The sequence below is a fragment of the Melopsittacus undulatus genome, chromosome 8 (genome assembly GCF_012275295.1).
Source record: "Melopsittacus undulatus isolate bMelUnd1 chromosome 8, bMelUnd1.mat.Z, whole genome shotgun sequence".
Taxonomy (NCBI): Eukaryota; Metazoa; Chordata; class Aves; order Psittaciformes; family Psittaculidae; genus Melopsittacus; species Melopsittacus undulatus.
Genome location: NC_047534.1, coordinates 5573064 through 5592733, shown reverse-complemented (window position 1 = coordinate 5592733; position 19670 = coordinate 5573064). Strand labels below are relative to the sequence as shown.

Here is a 19670-nt window from a genome sequence, read left to right as displayed (position 1 = left end):
CATATGACTTCATTGAACGCTTTTATTTCAACAGACTTGGGAGAAACACCCATGTGTAACCCCCCAAACACTTTTGTCCCCTTGTCTCCTATGACAGATGCTTCAGGAGAGGGACAGCTCTTTCCAAGTGGTCCCACCGAGGTATGTGCTGCCTCTCTGATGTGCTGGTACCACATAACACATAAGCAGCTCTTATTTGTCTCCTTCTCACCACTAAATTGGGCTCCTGTCTTCCACCCTGATGTCAGCTTTCACGAAATTTGCAGAGCATAATTATCTGCCTCTCTTTAAAACCAGAGCTAAAGTGGAAAATGGATTCCGACTGCATCAGGAAAGGGACTGACACGACGACAAAAGCAGTCGTATTAGGACTCATTTCCTTAAAAACAAGCAGGAAAACCTTTCCTATTATGCAACTGCTGTTGATTTGTTACAGGCTTGTGTTTCAATTGAAGCAATTTTCACAGAGCAAAAAAGAAAACAGGTAAAATTAGATTTGTCAATGTTTCTTTTTATTCACCCTGCACTGGGTGTTCCCCCTCTGCGGTGCAGCGTAGCTCCAGAGCTTGGCATCCATCGCTCCTCAGGATACAAACGCAAGAGCCACGCCACTTCCCAAGTATACATCCCACCCAATGTGATTAAAATAACACTTCTCTTGTATGTTGAGACAATTGCCCTCGTCTCATCACTGACTGTATGGACTGCAAACCTGTCACAGTAACAAAACCCACAAATGTTCTACACAGTAGAGAAAAATTCATGAAATTCCTCAGTTCGTCCAAAACCAGCACAAAGACATTCCATCATTTTCATTTCTTGTCCTTTTAAATAGGTGGTGATGAGTCACAGACTCAAGATCATTTCCTTGAATCCAGATGGCACAACTTCACCACACTTGGCAACTTCGGATCACTTCCCGTAGAGCTTGTATTCCTTCCATGGTCTTGTCCTTTAAAGCCATGGCGAGAAGAATGGGTTTGTTCCCAGCTTCCTGAGACACAAATGCCACCAGGTTTTTGGCACAAACATGAACGAGGGGCTGAAAAGCAAAGGCAAACAGATGTACACTATCACAGCTGGGAGAGCTCTCCTGCATGAGCTGGGAGAGCCCTGCAATGACATGGAACGTGTTGAGAACCTGTTGATACATCCCTGGCAGTGTTTAAGGCCAGGCTGGATGGGCTTGGAGTGAACTCTTCTAGTGAAAAGTGTCACTGCCAGTGGCAGGGGGGTGGAACTGGATGAGTTTTAAGGTCTCCTCCAACCCAAGCCAGTCTGGGATTCTATGATTCTATGATACTGGACTCAGACTGAGAGTGCAGTTCGCTGAGAGGTTGCAACATGATTGGGAACAGACACAGTCTGGCTGGTCAGCAAAGCCAAAGTATGCACCCAGCTAGCTTAAAAGGGAAGAGTTTGGACACAGGAGTGACAGCCACCCAAACTACCCTGAAACAACTGAACTGGAGCTGCACTTTAATCGAGCTCTGCACCAGCCCAGATATCTTCGGAAGCTGGTACAGAGAAGCTTTCACTAATCCTCCCACCCTAACCATCAATTTCCTTCCACTAATCCTCCCACCTACCAAATATCAAATTATATGAAATGCCATGGATCAAAATGCTTCTGCTTCCATCAGAAGAATTCTGAGGAAGTCTCCAAGTGCAGCTTTTGTTTAAAAACTTGTTGCTGACGAAGGTATGTTAACATACAGGCTCTGGAAACGAACTTACTTTTGTAGTTCCTAAAGACCCCAAAATAGTGGTTTTTTAGTCTTTTACAGCATGTGTAAAAGACGTGTCAGTTTTGATTTTAATTTTAATGGAATAATGAAACCCAGAAGTAAGTAGTGATGCTGAAGGAGGGAAGAAGAGGCGTATTATCTTCTTAATGAGGTTTCTTTAACAAGAAAAAACCAGGAACAGAATAGCACAGACTATTTCAGTTGGAAGGGTCCTACAACCATCATCTAGTACAAACCCGGAGCCAATTCAGGGCTGACCAAAAGTTAAAGGATGTTATTAAGGGCACCAAATGCCTCCTAAATACTGACAGTCTTAGGGTATCGACCACCTTTCCAGGAAGCCTGTTGCAATGTTTGACCATTCTCCTGGTAAATAAGTGTTTTCTAATGTCCAGTCTGAACCTTCACTGCTGCAGCTTTGACCCATTCAGCTTGTCTTAGCTTTTATTTACAACCACAGTCATGTATTTTATCAGAAGGATGAGCTTGGTTTCAGCTACCAGTGTGCTATGGAAGTGTGCACCATCCCAGGTGGGGTTGTTAATGGGGACAAGCAGGAAGACAGCAAACCAGTGAAAGCTTTTCCTTAAAGTCTGATCAATAAAGTTGGCAAAATGATTTAGAAATCGATGTTACAAAGAAAACAAAGGCACTTCCCATCTCCAAATAAAGCACAAAACCAGCTCGGGGATGGAGGTGGTCAGAATTAGCAGACATCATACCAGGGAAAGAAAAGCACCTCCCAAACAGAGAAGGGAATCTACCACTGAATGACAAGAACTCCATGAGGGGAAGCTGCAGGTAGAATCAAGAACTTGTGTTGCTAGAGATTTTCTAGTTAAGGTTAGAAAGTAATATTTGATAGCCCCAACTCTGATGGAAAGCCTCATATTGTAGCGCTGTAACTTTGTGCTTTAATGGTTGACTAGCTGACGCTTTGTGAAATACATTTTCTTCTGCTTTCTCTCCAGCTTTGTGAAAGGGTCGATAAAAACTCGTTTTGTTGAAGCAAAACAAATGAAACTTTCTCAAGGGAAGGTGCTGGCAAGCACAGTTGGGAGAGGGTAACTAAAGTCCATTATGTGGCTGGCATAGACTGGGGGGGGCAACAAAAAGGACTTAAGAAGGAAAACAACCTCACTGGGAAAGGAAACCCCAAAAAGGATGTCAAAGGTTGCATGTTTGATCTTGTAACCCTTAAATCTACAGCTGCTTTATCAGATCTTCCATAAACACAGCAAAGTAACCCTTGGACAGGAAATAACAGCTCCCCAAACCACTCAGTTCAACATCTGTTATGTCAAGGAGCAGAGGAGCACCCCATGTTCCTGATGAAGCCCTCGGAAGACACTCTTCAATTAATCTTGCCACTGTGCAAACACCAGTGAACTGCTGCCATCCACCAACTCCCTGGCAACTTGCACAGCCCCACTTGCAACATTCCCCCCTTCTTATCCTTGCTGCCTGTGTATCCACTCTCACCTCATCCTTGCCCAGCAGCACCTTAGTGGTGAGCGAGGGCCTGCCCACGTTGTCACCCACTGTGTGGGGGTCCACATAGACGATTGTGCCCATCTTGCCGTACTGTGTGACTACCACGAGGATGGAGTTGGAGAACGCTGTGCACACCACCTCTGTCGGGACCCCGTGTACCACCTCCTCTCGCTGCTTGGACATCACAACGGGATTCGCTGCCATGGCTGCTGAAAAAGCACAACAAAGCAACGATAAAAAATAAAATAACATTAAAAACACGGACCATGGGCTATAAAAAGCCCGAATCCTTCATTTGCAATACCCAGTGTTAACAGAGCACAAACGCATCTGGAGGTGTGTGTTTGTGCAGGAGCAGCGATCAGCACCCCACATCCCTGATGGGGACGGGATATCTAACCGCCCCTCAGCAGCCGTCCGCACAACGAGCTCATCATGGTTTAACAACAACCGCACCTCCCTCCCCTCGCAGCCTCCCAGCCGCTGGCACCGAAGGGGGGACCCCCGAGCCCCGCTTCCCACCCCTGGGCCGGGCAGGCCTAACGCGCTCCCCCTGCCTCCGGGCCGAGGCTGACGGCAGCCCCGCCGCCCCTACCGGCACCGGGCCCCTCCGCACCGCCGCTGTCCGCCCAGGCCCGCCCCGCCGCGGCGGAAGCGGCTCCGTTCCCGTCCTTCCGCCGGCGCGGGGCGATGGCGCAGGGTGATGGCGGCGGTGCGGGGTGATGGTGATGGCGGTGGTGCAGGGTGATGGTGATGGCGGCGGTGCGGGGCGGCCACTGCTCTTCCCTCCCCTCAGCGCCGCGCCGCCATTACCGCCGCCATTACCCCCCCTTCCTCTCAGGGATGTGGCCCCTCGCTGGCCCCGGGGCTGAGCCCCTTCCACCGCCCTCATTTTGATGCCGTTTTCCTGTTTTTCACCCCCGTGTTCTCCTCTCCCACCCTCCGGGTGTTGTTCAGGCCCCCGGCCGTGTTTTCCCGTCAAAATAAGGGTGGTTTGGGCCATGGGAGCAGCCGTGTCCTCATCCCCGTCACAGCCCGCACGCCTCGTTGGTGGGACAAGAGGCACGTTTGGCATCAAGGCACTTCGACCATGGTCCAGCTGCTTCATGAGCGACTTGTGGGGCTTGAGGGCACGATGGGGCTGTGATGGGAGTGATACAGGGGTAACCGATGTACAGGGGGGTAATACAGAGAAATTGGACAAGGGGGTTAAAGGAATTCCTTTGCTTAAACAAAAGTATTGTCTGTCCTAAGTACCTGCCATTGCCATCCTGCCAAGGCATTGATTACTGCTGGAGGGGGAGAAGCAGATGCCAGTTCTTCTGACAAGGGACAAAAGAAGATGATTGGTTATACTGATAAGCCAGGGAGAGGCAGACTGGGCACAGACCAAACCCTAAGGCCATGTCTGAAGGTTAAAAGGTGTAAAGTTTAAGAAGAGGAAGACTCATTTACTTCATCTTGAAGACCCCTGCCCATGGCCAGAAGGGGCACTGCTCAGGTGCAAAGGACCTTCCGGCTCGTTATAATACGAAGCGGGGATAGATACTAAATATGTATAGGTGGATTGAGCAACCTCATGTCTATCTATACCTTAAGAGAGTAAATGTAAAGGGAGAACAACCCTGAGGTGTGCATGCCTTGGAGGAGCTATCCCCATGCCCCTCAGCGCTGAATAAAAGCATACTTACTTTACAACTTTAACTAGTTGTGGAGTCTATCCATGCATCAGGAGATGAAGACCTCCATGTGGAGAGTGCAGACCTAGATGTTCATGTCCCACGAGCAGTATGGATAAACATCTCTGTTAATTGCATACAGGTAATCCAGTGCTATCTTTCCTCTTTGAAATACTCATTAATAGTAATTCTGAGCACTATTTATACAAAGCCCTGAAGATTGGGCTTTCTCAGAGGTTTGCAACCTTCCAAACTCACAATTGCTGTGTCTAAAATAGGCTCCAGTCCTCGTTTTCTGTGTGTTATCTCTCCTTACGGTCATTCCCACCACACACAAACTATCCCTGCTGTGGTGCAGCAATAGAGACCTGAGTTGTGAACTGTGCAGGTAACGTCTCTTAAGGATTTAACGAATCTTCGTTTGTTTTGCATTAAAAGTTGTAACAAAACTTGGCTACAGAGGATTTAAACTTCGTGCTGAGAATCCCTTAAAGCACCGTTAGAGAGCAGCAGAGGTCCATGGAAAGGCTTTTAATGCACCAGGTTATACTTGTGGTTAATTCAGAGGCTTGATGCCTCTTCGGCGCTCCTTGCAATCTGGGAAATAGTCTGTTTTCCAGAGCTGTGGGAAAACAACGTTCCTCTTCCTTGCTTGCCACAATCACTCGAGGCTTTGCCTGTTCCATGGAGATAATGGCAGCTCTTGTCAGTAAAGCCTCCTGACTCATAAAGAAGTTTATTCCTGCTCTGCTTTCTCCAGACAATAGTTCTACTCCAGGGAACATAAAGGACCAGATTCTTCCTGCTGTCCTTGCCAGACTCAGTCTTATTTTTACACGATAAAGAGTCCACTCTAGTTCAGATTTACATGGAAACACTGCACTTGGCTGGTTTGTATTAGTTTGGGACAAAATTGTTGTCTGTAGCAGTTTCTGTCGTTTGGATACCACATTTTGGCATGGAGCTGAGGTGGGTTGTTACAGACTCCAGAAGCAGATGGCAGGAGGTGACTGGGCACTGAGCCTTCATCAGGGAAAGTAAATACATTAAAAAAGAAGTAGAAGATCTAAGGAGAAGGCTCCTATTGTCTGTGTGACCGAGGCAGGGGATGGAGCTTTGGGAATACACATCATGGGACCTTTCCTGAGGGGTCCCTGTCTGGCTGCCCCCTGCTTCCCAGCGTTTTCTGGCTTAGAAGAATGTGTAACTGTGCTTACACTTCCATTATCTATAGCAATTTTCCTCCAAAGATCCCTAATCACATTGCAAACATTACTACAAACTCTCTTTAGACATAACAGTATTAATATACTGCATTTTACGATCCAAGGGAAATAAACAATCAGGAGAGACAGCAGTTCAGAGCCATGCAGTCCTTGGCTGGAGATTCTGCAGGATTTCAGGATCCTTTCTTTGCTGCTGAAGAAACATAAGTCATGTGTGTCTCTCTCTCAATTACCAGAGAAAATCAATGACTCTGCAGCCCCATGCTTTGATGGCAAAAACTACCCATAGTATTGCAGCTTTATACCTTTATTATTATTCATTTGAGCGGTTTCTTACCACTCTTTAAACTGCTTAAGTGCCTCTGTGTGTGTAGACTGGAAGGAGGCTGCTTTTTATCGTAAACTTTGCATGTTTTTTCCTGCACTGGTTTTATAAGAGCAAACATGTAAGATCCTCAGAGCATCCGAAATGTTTCCCACTTCTTTTGAAAACTAGACACACAGTGTTTGAGGACATCCATTAATAATCCTTGCTCCTGGGAGCACCTAGCTATCAAAGTGCCGGGTTGGTTTATTAGTTTACAGGTTATTACTTCTCTAGTTTAGATTTCTCTCTTGTATCTTTTATGATGCAGAATATAGACTGTGAGCTGGAACCTCAGGTGCAGCTGCGCTCAGGGCTGCGCAGCCAAGGAGGGAGGAAAGGAATTAGTTTGCTCCCTGATGCGGGAGCTGCTTGGGAGTTATTCTGACCCTTGTTATAAATTGGGTACATGAAGCAGAGCAGCCTTTAAGTGCATGCTTCTGGCCAGACAATATCAGGGATGCTCTTCTCCCCCTTATTGCTGTCACTGCAAGGTCAGGGGGATGTGGGTGGTGTGGGGTTATGTGTGTATTCTCTCCATGGGGTTGTTGTGTCAAAGGAGTAGGAGGGATGGGAGAAATCCACCTCCTGGTGCTTTCAAGCAGTTTCCACTGCATTTAAATAGAGCCTGGCAGAGGCAGTGTTCAGAAAGCACTACTGAATTGGGGCCCTTGGAGAAGGGGTAGAGGAGCAGATCTGGGGCTGCTCTCAAAGACTAGCTTTAGCCCCAGAAGTTCCTGGCTGATTCTCTCTGCAGTTGGTGGAGAGAGGCTTTGTCACTGGTTGGTGCAAAGCGGAAGCACAGCTTTGAACTTGGCTATCCACAATGAGGAGTTAAGCCTGCTGCAGTTCAAATTGGCTGTTTTATCTCCTGGTTTCTAGATTTCAAGCTGATGTATGTGTGGGCCTGCCAGACATCACCAAAACTAGCTGACAGACAGACAGAAATGGGGCATCAGGTTTGCAGGGAAGCTTGAGGCTAAGATTTGAGCAGCTGAGGAGTTCGATGTGTTCAGGATTAGGTGATAGCTGAACAGCATTCTCAGGGTTAAAGCTCTCAGGCTGTAATTCCATGTGATCATACCTTGAAGGAAGATGAGGGCATTCTGGCTCTTCTGTACATCGGTTGCTTTTCTGTGCTCCCTAAGAGAACAGCTAGTATCATTACTTATTCTGAGAGACATGTCTAAGAGGTTTGCTTTGTTCTTAAGTTGTCCATATGGCTCTTATTGTAGGGACCATCTCTTACTTCATTTGTTCCATGAATAAGAGGAAGGCTAAACTGATCAATTAGTCATTGCAGAACCACTCTAAGCTATTTAGCTGTTGATTAAACACTTCTCCCCCTCAAAGTGTAGAATTCAGCTGGAAAAAACAGTCTTTTAAGAAAAAATAAACATAATGCTCAGAAACCACATTATTCCCTTTCAGTGTGAGCTGCATGTCTGAAATGGATGGATGTCTTTGCATGCTGGGGACTATCAGGTCATGCTGTTTTCTTCTTTCAGGTCATGCTTGTTTTCTTGCATTTGCAACTTAGTAAGGAAACATTATTGTTTGTGTAAACAGGAACTGCCCACATATGAGCACTAGCATGTTTTTCTGTGAAAGGGTAGGATTTAAACCATGGCAGTAAGCCAGCACGCTCTGGCTGGGCTTGGAAACATCTAGGTAGCAATTTGACTGGAGCCCTTTGGAAGTTATTGGTTTTTTAAGTCAGATTTAGCAACGTATAAATAGAGGAGTACTCCAGGAGCCCTTGTAGGACTTTGTTATGCTGTGTCATTTGTGTTTTCTGAGCTGCTGTGCAGGCTGAGGAAGGAGGACTCCAGACCCATGGGGCTGGGATGAGAAAGGAGCTCCCTTGGTGCTGGTAGAGTTTTACAAGGGGGCTACTGCTGAGGTTGCAGAGCCTGACAAAAGTCAGGTAAGTCACATCTACAGAAGAATGTTGCTGAAAACAGTTTCTTGGGTTCCTGGTCTCAAAGAGCAGTAGTTTTTATATATTCAGTACTTTTAGAACCATCAGATCTTACATCTCTTTGCAAAAGATACTGAGGAATTATTTCAGCAACCACTGAAATGAAAATGACATTCTTGAAATATGTGAAATTTATCTCCAGAGCAGCTTCAGACTACCTAAGAGAGCTGAAAGAGCTCCAGGTACCTGAGAAAGTCTGGATTACATCACACAGTCAAGCTGGTGCTGTCTGATAATAACTTTTATCCCCAATATTTATAATGAAATATCAGATGTCTGTGCTGGACACTGTAGGCAGGGTATATGGAGCAGGCAGAGCCATTATGAAGCCAGATTGGCTTTAAGTACTGTTTACATAATTTTCACTTGTCAAATAACAGCCCTACATAGATCTTGGCTATGACAGTGCCTGTGGATGGTATCATCCATCAACAGATCCACCCTGTAAACAGAAGCTTTGCATTACTGCAATGGCTGAAGAAATTATCTCCATGGATCAGTAAAGACAGCAGTAATTGCCATAAAGCTCACTGTAGTTTATGCAAGAGTTTTTCAGTTGCTTGTGGTGGACTGTCAGATGAAAGACACCATGCAAATGGAGTGGATTGTAAAAGTCATTGTGGCACAGGTCATAAGTACAAAACTTGTACCACTCTGTTCCTAAGAAGTGCACAGAAAATAACAATGTAGCTCTTACAGAGTATTAGTATGATACTAATAGTTTAGTCAGTTGTATAAATCACTTAATTGCAACAGCAAATTAAATAGTGTTATTGTCTAGAATCCACCCAGAGTTAAAATGATGTATCTTGATGAGACAAATGTCTTGTGCTCTGCCAGTAATAAATTAGCTCCTCTTTCAAGTGAGAAAACAATTAAAAACTTGGTTGAAAAGGGCATATTTTCTCTGTGGCCATTGATCCCTGAAACGCTGGAAATTAAAAGTGTTTCTAATCGTTGTTCATTGTTACACAGTTGAAAGAGGAAAAATCCATTGTCTCATGTTCAAGACAGTTATGAAATTGCATATTGGGAAAGTTGAAAATGTAAGAGGCATCTAACCAAATGGTTTCAACTTTGACAATGTATCATCATTTGCAGTTTATAATGCTACTGTTAACTTTGGGAGATATCAGTCAGTGCAGTGCAAAATGAGAATAAATATTTACTTTTCATTTCTATACTGCATAAATAACAGCAAAGTATGCAGTAGACAGGTCATGATGTGATTTTTAGGGTTGTGTAGCAGAAGTTTCAGGATTACAGGAGGGATTCATCTTGCAAGATTTAAATACGTGGAAGCATTGAGGCATTTCCCAATCAAGTGGGCAACTCTGTGCCTTGTCAATGAAACAATAACAAAATGATTTCTGGGTATTAAACCCTGCCCTTTTATATTAGGTGAAGATTGGCCCCATCTGATTGTTCTTTATAGGTGTTGAAGATGGAGATGGTGGAAATGGCTGGGGTCTGGATGCTTCTCTTTTGTAACACATCAATTCTTGTTGCCATGTAGTTGAATTTAAAATCCTCACTAGTGCTGAAGTTTGGCACTTAAACCATTAGTTGTGCTATAGATCACAAGAAAGAATCAAAGTCAGACCTGCATAAAGATACACCATGACAAGGCAAAACAATGCAGGTAGGTGCCCTTCAGAGCTGTAGAGGCTTTTGGATCTCAGTCTTCACCTACCTATACTAACCTGATTCACTTGCTGCTTCTGAAAAGGTAAGATTTTGGGAAACTGGAAGCAATAGTGAAGGACTCACCTATGACAGAAGATCTGAAATATATTTATGAGCAGTATTGTGATTTGAAAGATTTGTGAGGCATGTGCATATGCTGCAGGATTTTCTATTTAGAAGTGCTTCAAATCCTGGTTATCACCATTTCATAAAACTTGTCGAGTTTACTACACCCTCTCCTGCCTCTAGAGAGTAATAGAATAAATATTTTCTGTTGGAAGCAGATTTTAACATTTTAGAAGCCTCCAAAATGTTGAGTCTATTAAAGCTGAAGTTTAAAGTTCATTTTAACTGGCCACATAAATTATTTTATGAATGAACATAAAAGAAGTAAGTGTTGAAATTGTTCGTTTGCGTCATTTTAAGAAATGAACTGAAGTTTGTGATAATTGAGTTGTGCATTTGATGGACAGTACAAATATGCTCTTAGAAGAAAAATGCAGTTATGCAGTGAGGAAAATAACATTAATTTCACAGGTGTTTATCTCCTGTTTCTCTACAAGAAACATGATAATCAAGAAAGCAGATGTGCTATCATCTTTTAAAGTTTCATCCTGCAAATAAGGTTGGAATATTCCATGAGCAAATCATTGTCATTTTCCTACTCTCTTCTGTCTCTGGAAGAAACGCTCTGCCTAAGTCCTTCTGTGCTCTGCACTCGGAATTCTGTTTCTCTAGGCAACTCTAGGCTGAGCTCGTGTTTTTGCTCTTAACTTCATGTAATCCTCCTTTTCTCTTCCAAGAGCATTTTGGAACCAGTTTGCCCTGAAACCCTGAGATCAGAGAACATGGGGGGATTAGGTTTAAACTTGTTAAACTGAATTAACACTTCTGCCACATGATTCTGGCCTGTGCCAGTCCTTCTAATCTTGTTCAGAGTTTAGGATAATTTGTTTAGTAGTGCTGATCAGCTGGAGGTTAATTCAATTGGACTTTGGTTATTTATTCATACCCGGATTTGTTAAGTGTCACAGCAGATACATGAGGTCTCTGTTACAGTTATGAGACGGCTTCATTAGTGTGACGGAGAGTCCATCTGGATGACTTCCTTTCCTCAATGCAATAACGGGCTGTCAGGGTTCTTTCCAGTGGGAAAAAAATCCTTACATAATGTCTCCCTTTCATTTGTGTCGCTTATGTATTGATTACAACTTAAAATGCACTTCTCTGTTCTCATTGCTGGGTTTTAAATTGATACCAGCATTTAAAAGAAAAGTACAAATGTGTTTTAAAAGCTATTTATTATTAATAATGTGTTTTCACGCAGTATTTTGGTCCTGCTCACTTCAAAGTCCACTTTCCCCATGTGGAACACAGTGAGCCTTTTACGCTGTCCAGAGTTAACTACCCAAAAAAGGCAAAAAAGGAAGATGAAAAATGCATCCTGCTGAAATCTCTGGAGGAATTTCGGTTGGCAGAATGTTGTTCCTTAAACTGGAATGTGGCCAGGACACCAGGATTAATGTTAGCACAAAATGCCACTTGATTGCAAGTGTTCGGATAACCTTGGATGAAAGTCTTACTTGAAAAGAGGCTCTTCTAACAGAATAGGGCCTCCTGATATTGGCTGGGACTTTAGTGCAGGGTTGAGTCGGCGAATGTTTTGCTATTTGCTTCAGCAGTTTTTGAATGGGACAGCTCTTGAGTGGTGACAAATCTCCCCTTCACAGCCTGCAGCACAGCAGATAATTTCCCAGGGAGGATTCCATGCCATTGAGTGATGTCTCTTTTTAGAGATGCTTCCTGATACATCATGCAAACATTACACATAGGAGCCTGAAGGCATGCTTGTTGGGAAGGCTCCTGAAGATTAGAAGGCAGGAAAAATGTTCAGTCGAGAAGGCACTGGGCCAACTTGAGCTTATGTGGCCACATAAATGTGGAATAGCTGCTGATGTCATGGAGTTACTAATGAGCAAGTGAAACCATTGTTTGCTTCATTCTTACTTTATCTTCCTCTCTGAATGTTTCTATTGTCAGTCCTCTAATATATGTTACGGATTGGGCTGGTGCCCACTGAAAGAAGTGCTGGTTAAGAGCAGTGTTAACCAAAAGTTCTTCTCTTTCTCTCAGTTTTTCAATTAAATTGTAAATCTATGCTGAAAAGCAACCATTAACTTCCAGGGAGAGGGAAGTGTTCCCACATGTTTGGCCTTCTTCAGAAAGCACTGTCACAGTTACATACCGTGAAATATGGTTTCCAACAGAACAATGTTCCCAAAACCAGCTGGGACCCACGTTACAACTCAGCACTCGTTGCAGAAGTTTATTTGCTGTTGACTTGGAAGCCAAGTTAGAGCCTTTGAGAGGAGTTTCTGCAGATCTACAGTAACAATGCAACATGGGTCCTGCAGCATCAGCCCCCACAGAGAAGATGCAGAGAGCAGGACTAAGAGGAAATCGAGTCAGTGTCTATCGTTGCCAGCAGATGAATAGCCTGCTGTGGGATTTGATGTTTCTTGCACTGGTCCTGGTACTTGCGTGCCTGCATGGGTGAAAAGAAAGCATCCAGGAAGGATGTGAAGGCAGCCTGCCAGCAATGCTGAAGGGGGCTGTATCTGCAGAAGGCCAGTGTATTACCAGGATACAGGATCCCTGTGTGGAGGAGAAAGCAGTGTGCAACTCCATCTGTGGGAACTTTCCTGATACAACATCTCTTTCTTTACAATAAGGGAGAGTTTCCATGTAAAGGGAATAACCCTTCCAGGGTCTGCATGTCAGCTTCATGCGTGGTTAAACTGTATCTGAGCATGAGACCTGCTTTGCTATTTGTTTTTGAAGGCAAACGCCATCACTGCTGTTATGTGGGGTGAATGTGATCTAGACTGGTTTGTAAGTGGAGCTGCTTTCCATCATACCTGAGCTCCGCTGAGGTTTTCCCTTGTTTTCCATGGAAATACACTGATTGTCCTTTCTCCCCTAGCCCAGCCTTCCCATTCCTCTCCTGCAGCAGCTCAGACTTGTGTATGAGCCAAGATACGATTCCCCTAAGAATTCACTTCATTTAATATTCCTCTTCCCCATCTTCATTATTTTGCATTTATAGGTTAAGCAGCACTGGAGATGCTCAGTGCTTTCCCTAACTTTACTTTGACTTGATAAACTTCTAAATGAAACATTTTCATTCTCCCCTCCTTCTGTTTGAGGGTTACTGTATAATTCTGTGGTTCTAAAAAACCAGCAAACAGGGAACTAATCACAGATGCATTTTGCTAAGAAGAGATAGATGGTCTGACATACAGGACTGAGCATACTATTCTGCAGGTATCCTTGCATCTGACGAAACAGGCCAAATTCATTCTTTATGTAGCTCCACCAGGGAGGAACAAGACCTAGAGGCTCTAAAGGAGGCCACGTGCTGACATTTTGTTTCATCAAGTCCCTGGAACATTGAATATGCTCTTGATATGCAAGGGTAGGCTGAAATCTGCAATCAGCTCCGTGAGTGTAATTGAATCTGAGTCAGGAGAAGTGACACCTGCATGATAAAGAAGGGCATTCATTATGCTCTGTTCAGGTCTGTACCATCCTGCTTGTGTGGACGGAGCTCAGCATGTACTATCTAGAGCTGAGGGATCACACAATCATGCTCCAACTGTTGTTTCCTGAATATATTTCTATGTGCTGGACAGCTCAATGCTATGCTGATGCAAGGCCCATCCTATCTAACTGTCTGCTCTCTACATATGCATCAGGCAGCCGATGCACATTGGAGTTATGAATATGAATGGGGCAAAACATGTAGCGCGACCTTCACGTTCAGCTTGCTTTTCCTTCATGTGCCTGAACTTCTGATAACTCATTGCTGTCTTGGGGACATCTGTGTCAGTTCAGAACAATCCCCTGTTATTGCAGGCAAACATGGCACAGCGGTGAAGTCTATAATGTTGTGTATCTCGCACACATGCTCCCCATGGCCAACAGTAATAACAAGACCTTTGTACAAGAGACTTTCAGTCTCACACAGCACAGGAAGAGAGAAGGAGAGGCCAATGCTCATTGGTACTGCCTTAAAAAGAAATTCCTGGGTCTCTTCGTGCTATCACTAGGAACGGACCTGTTGGGAATGGTGCAATGAAGAGCTTTTGAGAAAAATATTGTCAAAGTGAGTTTTGTTGGAAATGTTATTTTGACACATCAGGCCATAATGTTTTGATCATTCCCTTTTCAAAAGTAACTTTCAGCTTACAGTGTTCTGCTTTGATGAGTTTTCAAATGAAGTTGCAGTCATTTCAGTTCGTGTAATATTTTTCATCCACATTTTATCTTACATGGGAAAAGATAGCAAAAGAAAACATTTGATTGACCCAAACTATGCGTGGGACATTCTGGTTTTGTGAAAACTTTCAGTATACTCCTTCCTTTTTCCCTCTTTGGGAGGAAATCCTAGAACCTCTCACCCTTTGGAGGAAGGAGAGTGCACTCTGATGAGGGTGTTATGCTACAGAGGCCAAAATCAAGGTGCTAAACTGATACCGAATCACCCTTTTGTACATCTGAACATATATAGGTCTCTTATTTAGCTACGCAGTGATCCCACATTTCAGTTGTGCCACTGTGTAAGCACTGTCCCTGGGGGAAGCTGGGCTCAGTGCTCAACAGGCAGGCCTTTGGGACCCTGTGCTGAAGCATTTACACCCTCCCAAATACAACACAAGGCTCTTTGGCAGGGATGGATGTCAGGAGAACATCTTTGTATTTAGCCTTCAGGGAACCTAGCACTTGGGTGCCCTTGACAGATGACTTCAATGGAGAAAGCAGCACATCTTGGTGGGGAGCCAGAAGAAAAAACAGCTTTGGCAGGTAGCCTTTATGCAAGACAAGCACGTGATAGTTCTCCTTTAGAGGAGGGAAGCATGATGTTGTAACTGGTAGAAGGGTAGAGCCCACTCCAGGCCTTTTGGACTTGCACTCAAGGTTGGAGTTGCATGTTCCCTCCCTGAGTCAAGCAGGAAACACCCACCATTTCTCCATATTTTGAGAAATTGTCACCAAAATCCCCTCTGTATAATATATATATGTATTTATATACAAACATGTATAAAGTCAGTTACTGAAAGCCAGAGAACAAAAATACTGTGAAAGTCAGCTGGATCCTCCAGAGAGAAGGATGCAAAATATGTATCCAATAAAGCTTTTTTGATGATACCCATAAATACAGAGCTGAAGTGCTGGCCCTGCTGTCCTCTCCAGTACCATTCAACTAGAAATGTGTAGCTCACATCCTGAGTCATCCCCAAGGAGAGCAATAGATGTTATACACTTGAAATAGTTTAATTTCTGACTGGACCAAGCACAGTTCATCCCTCTCTCATCAGGCAAGAGGAAGATGGAGAATTTTAATATCCTGTAGTGAGATCATGGGACCTCTGAGTCCCATGGCTTCAGTGCATTTTGCCAGTTCCACAAAGGAAACTGCAGGTGTGAGAGATGTTGGGCTCCCACATTGCATTGCAAGGACTGGAGCGTGACAATGCTTGTGTAGAAAGCTGGACCTTCCTGATTGCTCTGACAGAGCTGCAGGACCTTGAGATCTGTGTTTTCAGCCTCAGGAGACCCTTTTTAGGCTCATCAGTTTACAGTTAATTACTCTAATGTCTTTATTTACAGGAGCAGAAGTGATGAATTCCCCCTTTAAGAATCAGGTCTGTAGGCAGATGCGTTTGGTGAGGATCTGACATTTATCCTAGAAGACCTTAGCTTGCTACACCCATTCCTGCTCAGCACCAGCCTGTGCTTTTGTGTGTAAACTCAGGTAGGGAGCTCACAAGTTCTACTGTCCCCTCCAAACACTTGTCCCAGCATACAGAGAGAGGTTGGCTCCCATAAACCTGTCGTCACTACACACTGGTGCATCAGGCACATCTCTCAGTATAAATGACTGATGGCTGCATTTAGAGGAGATCTTTGGAACAGATCCAGCCTTGTCTATTGTGGAGTCAAAGGGCAAGAAAAACTCTTCAGACAGCCTATGGTTGCAGGATGGCTTTGCTTTAACATGAACAAGAGCTACATTTTCAGAGAGCGGGGAATCCACAAGCAAAAAGGAAAAGAATCAGATGGTTGAATTAGTAACTCATCAGAGGCCAGTAGGGACTGCAGTGATACAAGCTATATTATATTGTCAATTTGTATTGTGCATTTGGAACAACAGCAATCATGTTGTTTTAAAATTAAGAATAACCTGGAGGGGGCAAATAAACTAACAGTGTACCAAATAGTTGAGAGAAGAGAGAATTTGTACTTGGCAATAATCGATACATGTGTACGTCTTCTAATTGAGTCAGCTCAGCCTTCCTCTGGGATGTGACAGTGACAACTGAACTCCTCTTCCCGTTTGATGGATTTGATTGTGCTGCAGCAGTAAATAGAGAATGCACCAAAAATGGTTTGGTTCTGTTCTCAGCATCTGAGCAATAACCCTGCTCTGTCCAGAGCATCCATCAGCCAGGCAGCAGGTGGGCACCAGTGCTGTCTTGCCTGAGGCAGTTGGAGGGGTAAGCAAAGATAGGTCCCAGAGACCTTTCCTAGAGGAGCATTCATCTCCCTTGCAAACAAGTAGAACAAGCATCTTCTGAGGAATCAAATGACCAATTCTGTGGGCTTTCACAACAATTTGATCCTTGTGCTGTCTCCTAAAATAGTCATTTAAAAATACCTCATTGCCAGGGGCACTGCATGGGTTGCTTGATTCCCGTGACGCAGTGCTTGGGGGCACACAGCTGAAGTGTGTATTGTTCCTTTTCAGCCAGTGCTCAGGTTTGCAATGGGTGTTGGATTCATGACTGTGAAAGAATTGTATTGACCCAGGGATTTCATCTGGCCTATGTCCAAGGCAGACCCCAGGCACCCTCAGCTCACATCTCCACATCTTGGCATTTATGACTTGTATTTCTTCCTCTGTCCTTCTCCTATGGCTGGAGGCACATCCTCCAGATGGAAATACAAGGCTTTCTTTTTCCCTCTTCAAATAGCTACTTGTGTTGCCTACTCAAGCTCCTCACTTAGTTTGTACTGGGGGATGAGTCTAAAACTCTGGCCTATTCATATTTCACATCATGTGCACATTAATTGGTACTTTACATCCCTGGGACTTCCTAAGGAAGCACTAATTTGATCTCTGAACAATTTTACTACAAACACATCCCCCTCTTCCTCCTCCTTCCTTTCCCCTTTTTGTCGTAAGTTGGATTTTTTTTCTGGCCATGAATCCACTGCCTGAGGTTTGTCAAATCTCTGCTCTGGGACACTAACATCTTATCACTGAGGCAGAGTGGGAAAGGAAAACTAGTACATGAAGGGAACTGTGAGTCATGCAGAAATTGAAATGATGAAGCAGATGCTGCTGTTATAAAGACCCAGAGGTCTTCAAAGACCTGCTGGTGGAGAGGCACAAGCCTGGGCTTTTCGGCCTTGAAAGGCTTCTGCATATTGAAGCTCTGAGCGCTGGGTACAAGGCTGGTGAGCTCTCTGCTTGCCTGCTAAGTGCCTTCCATGTCGGCAGCAATGCAGCAGAGCTGAGGGCTTGACTGGAGGTAGTGTGCAGCAGATTTAAGGCTGATCAATAGAAAATGTGTTAAAACTTGAAATGGTGCTGCCTTCCTCCCTGCAACACAAACTTTAATGATTTTTTGTGTTTTGTTTTGTTTTATTTTTCCTGGAGGGTTTGAATATGAATGAAAGAAAATGAGGGGAAAACGTGTCTGATTTTTCTGGTTGGGTGAATGAGCTGAAGGAGGCACCTATGTGTCTGTCATCCTGAAAAGCTCCTTGTTTTGATGGAGCCTTAATGGAGTTTTTCGAAAGACTCTTTAATGCCTCACCCAGCTCTATTGAAAACGGTTATCTTTTGAGGCTGGCACCTTGCCATGTCTATTTGTGCTTAATACTGCCTTTAAAAATAGCATCACTTCTGTCTTTTCCCAATATTCAGAGCAGTATTAGTACATAGGACGATGAGCTGCCCTTGTCTCCCTTATGCCAGGGAAAATGCTTCAGGGGAACCCAGAGCAGCTCCTCTCCTGAAGGAGAAGTAAAATTCCTCAACTCCTCTCGCCACACAGATGGCATTTTAGACACCACAGAGGAAAGAAAAGACCTGTACACTAACAGGAGACACCTTTCATGCTGTTAGGTCCCTCAACATGGAGACTCCCCAACACCCCAAGGTTATCTGCTGCAGAGACCCTGTTAGACAGTCCTCTGTGTCTAGCCTGATTTGCTCTCGCTGCAGTTCAAACCCATAACAACATGTCCTGTCCAGAACAGACTATTCCCTTCCTCATGAAGGTTATCTTTCAAAGGCCTTAAGGACTTAGCTGTTAAGCTGGCAGGGAGATGAGACCAACATCCCTTCTCTGCTACTTCTTAGGCTACATAAGGAGAGGAACCATTTTTCTTTTGGTACAGAGCTGCAGGACTCTGTGCCCTCTCTACACAGACCTTTGCCCTATGCCTGCCATTATCCTAGCTCCTTTCTGGAAGAAAGCCATGGCTCCATTTATTCCCACCCTTGATGTGAGCAGCCTGTGCTTCCTGCTGAAACGCCATGCTTTGCTGTTGTCCCTGGTTTGCATTTCAGCTTCATATTTGGGGCCATTTCATCTGACTTGTCTAAATCATTTTGCATTCTAACCTTGTCCCCAAAGTGTCCTTGCCATCCCTCCCTGATCGCTCTTGTCTGCATGCATAATAAACCTACTCCTTCATCCCTCACTGCGTCTTCGTTGCAAACCCAAGATGGAGCAAACAGGAGATTGTACAGCCCAGCCATCCATACACGCTGGGAACTGTTGGAAACAGCAGCTCCCCAAGGATGTGCCATCCCTTTGTGTGCCTGCCTGGAGCAACAACCCTCTCACCACACACTTTTTAACCAAGGAGTCCTGAAACAAAGGGGCAGAGAGCCTTGAGACCCCAAAATTATAGTTAAGATGCAGCTTAGAATGTGGCAAGGCAAGTGGAGGGCTTTTTCCTAGGAAGACCTCCCCTCCTGTGTGAGCAGTTGGCTGCAGGATGAGTAAGGTGCCCAGTCATGTCCTGACTCTTGAGAAATCCGTTATCACAAGCCAGCTTTCCCTTTGAAGTATCCTGAACTCGGGGAGTGCGCAGCCTTATCTCTGCCTGTGCCAAATTCTCCCTAATGAGGTTTATCCAGCTTTTCCAGCATGGCTTAACATTGTCCATCCAGTCCAGCCAGAAAGGATCCTTTATTTTGCTAACATAATTAATAGCAATAAGCTGTCCATGGTGTGCAGTGATAATGGTACCGATGCTGTAATGCCCCATAGAAAGAGCCTGGGATTTAGAGGAAGTTTCATTCTGTGTGCAGCGTTAGCAATTTCCCCAGCTCCCTTCCTGAGCACTTTCCATTTCACATCCTATGCTGGAGTTATGTCTCCCGCTGTTTACATTAAAAATGCATTATACATG

The 19670-nt window shown here is 44.5% G+C and overlaps 1 protein-coding gene across 8 annotated transcripts; it reads right to left on the bottom strand.

The window, feature by feature from the left end:
- Positions 1 to 401: 401 nt before the first annotated feature.
- On the bottom strand, positions 402 to 3971 carry PSMG3 (proteasome assembly chaperone 3). 8 transcript variants are annotated; one of them, XM_034065746.1, is made up of 3 exons: positions 3838 to 3971; positions 3231 to 3451; positions 402 to 1042 (listed from the first exon to the last, which is right to left on the bottom strand). In XM_034065746.1, exons 2-3 carry the CDS (start codon positions 3444 to 3446, stop codon positions 890 to 892), a joined length of 369 nt encoding a protein of 122 aa, XP_033921637.1. In that variant the 5' UTR covers positions 3447 to 3451; positions 3838 to 3971; the 3' UTR covers positions 402 to 889. The 8 variants fall into 8 exon arrangements, with proteins under 8 accessions (XP_033921637.1, XP_033921642.1, XP_033921638.1 ...); XM_034065751.1 differs by having other exon boundaries at positions 3231 to 3448; positions 3859 to 3943; XM_034065747.1 differs by having other exon boundaries at positions 3231 to 3448; positions 3838 to 3905.
- Positions 3972 to 19670: the final 15699 nt, after the last annotated feature.

Bases quoted from the DNA above. Each gene is read 5' to 3' on its own strand.
- PSMG3 (XM_034065746.1), bottom strand. From the start codon at position 3,446: ATGGCAGCGAATCCCGTTGTGATGTCCAAGCAGCGAGAGGAGGTGGTA. The intron at 1,043-3,230 runs GTGAGAGTGGAT...TTTGCTTTTCAG, and splicing joins TGCTGCTGGGCAAGGATGAG to CCCCTCGTTCATGTTTGTGC.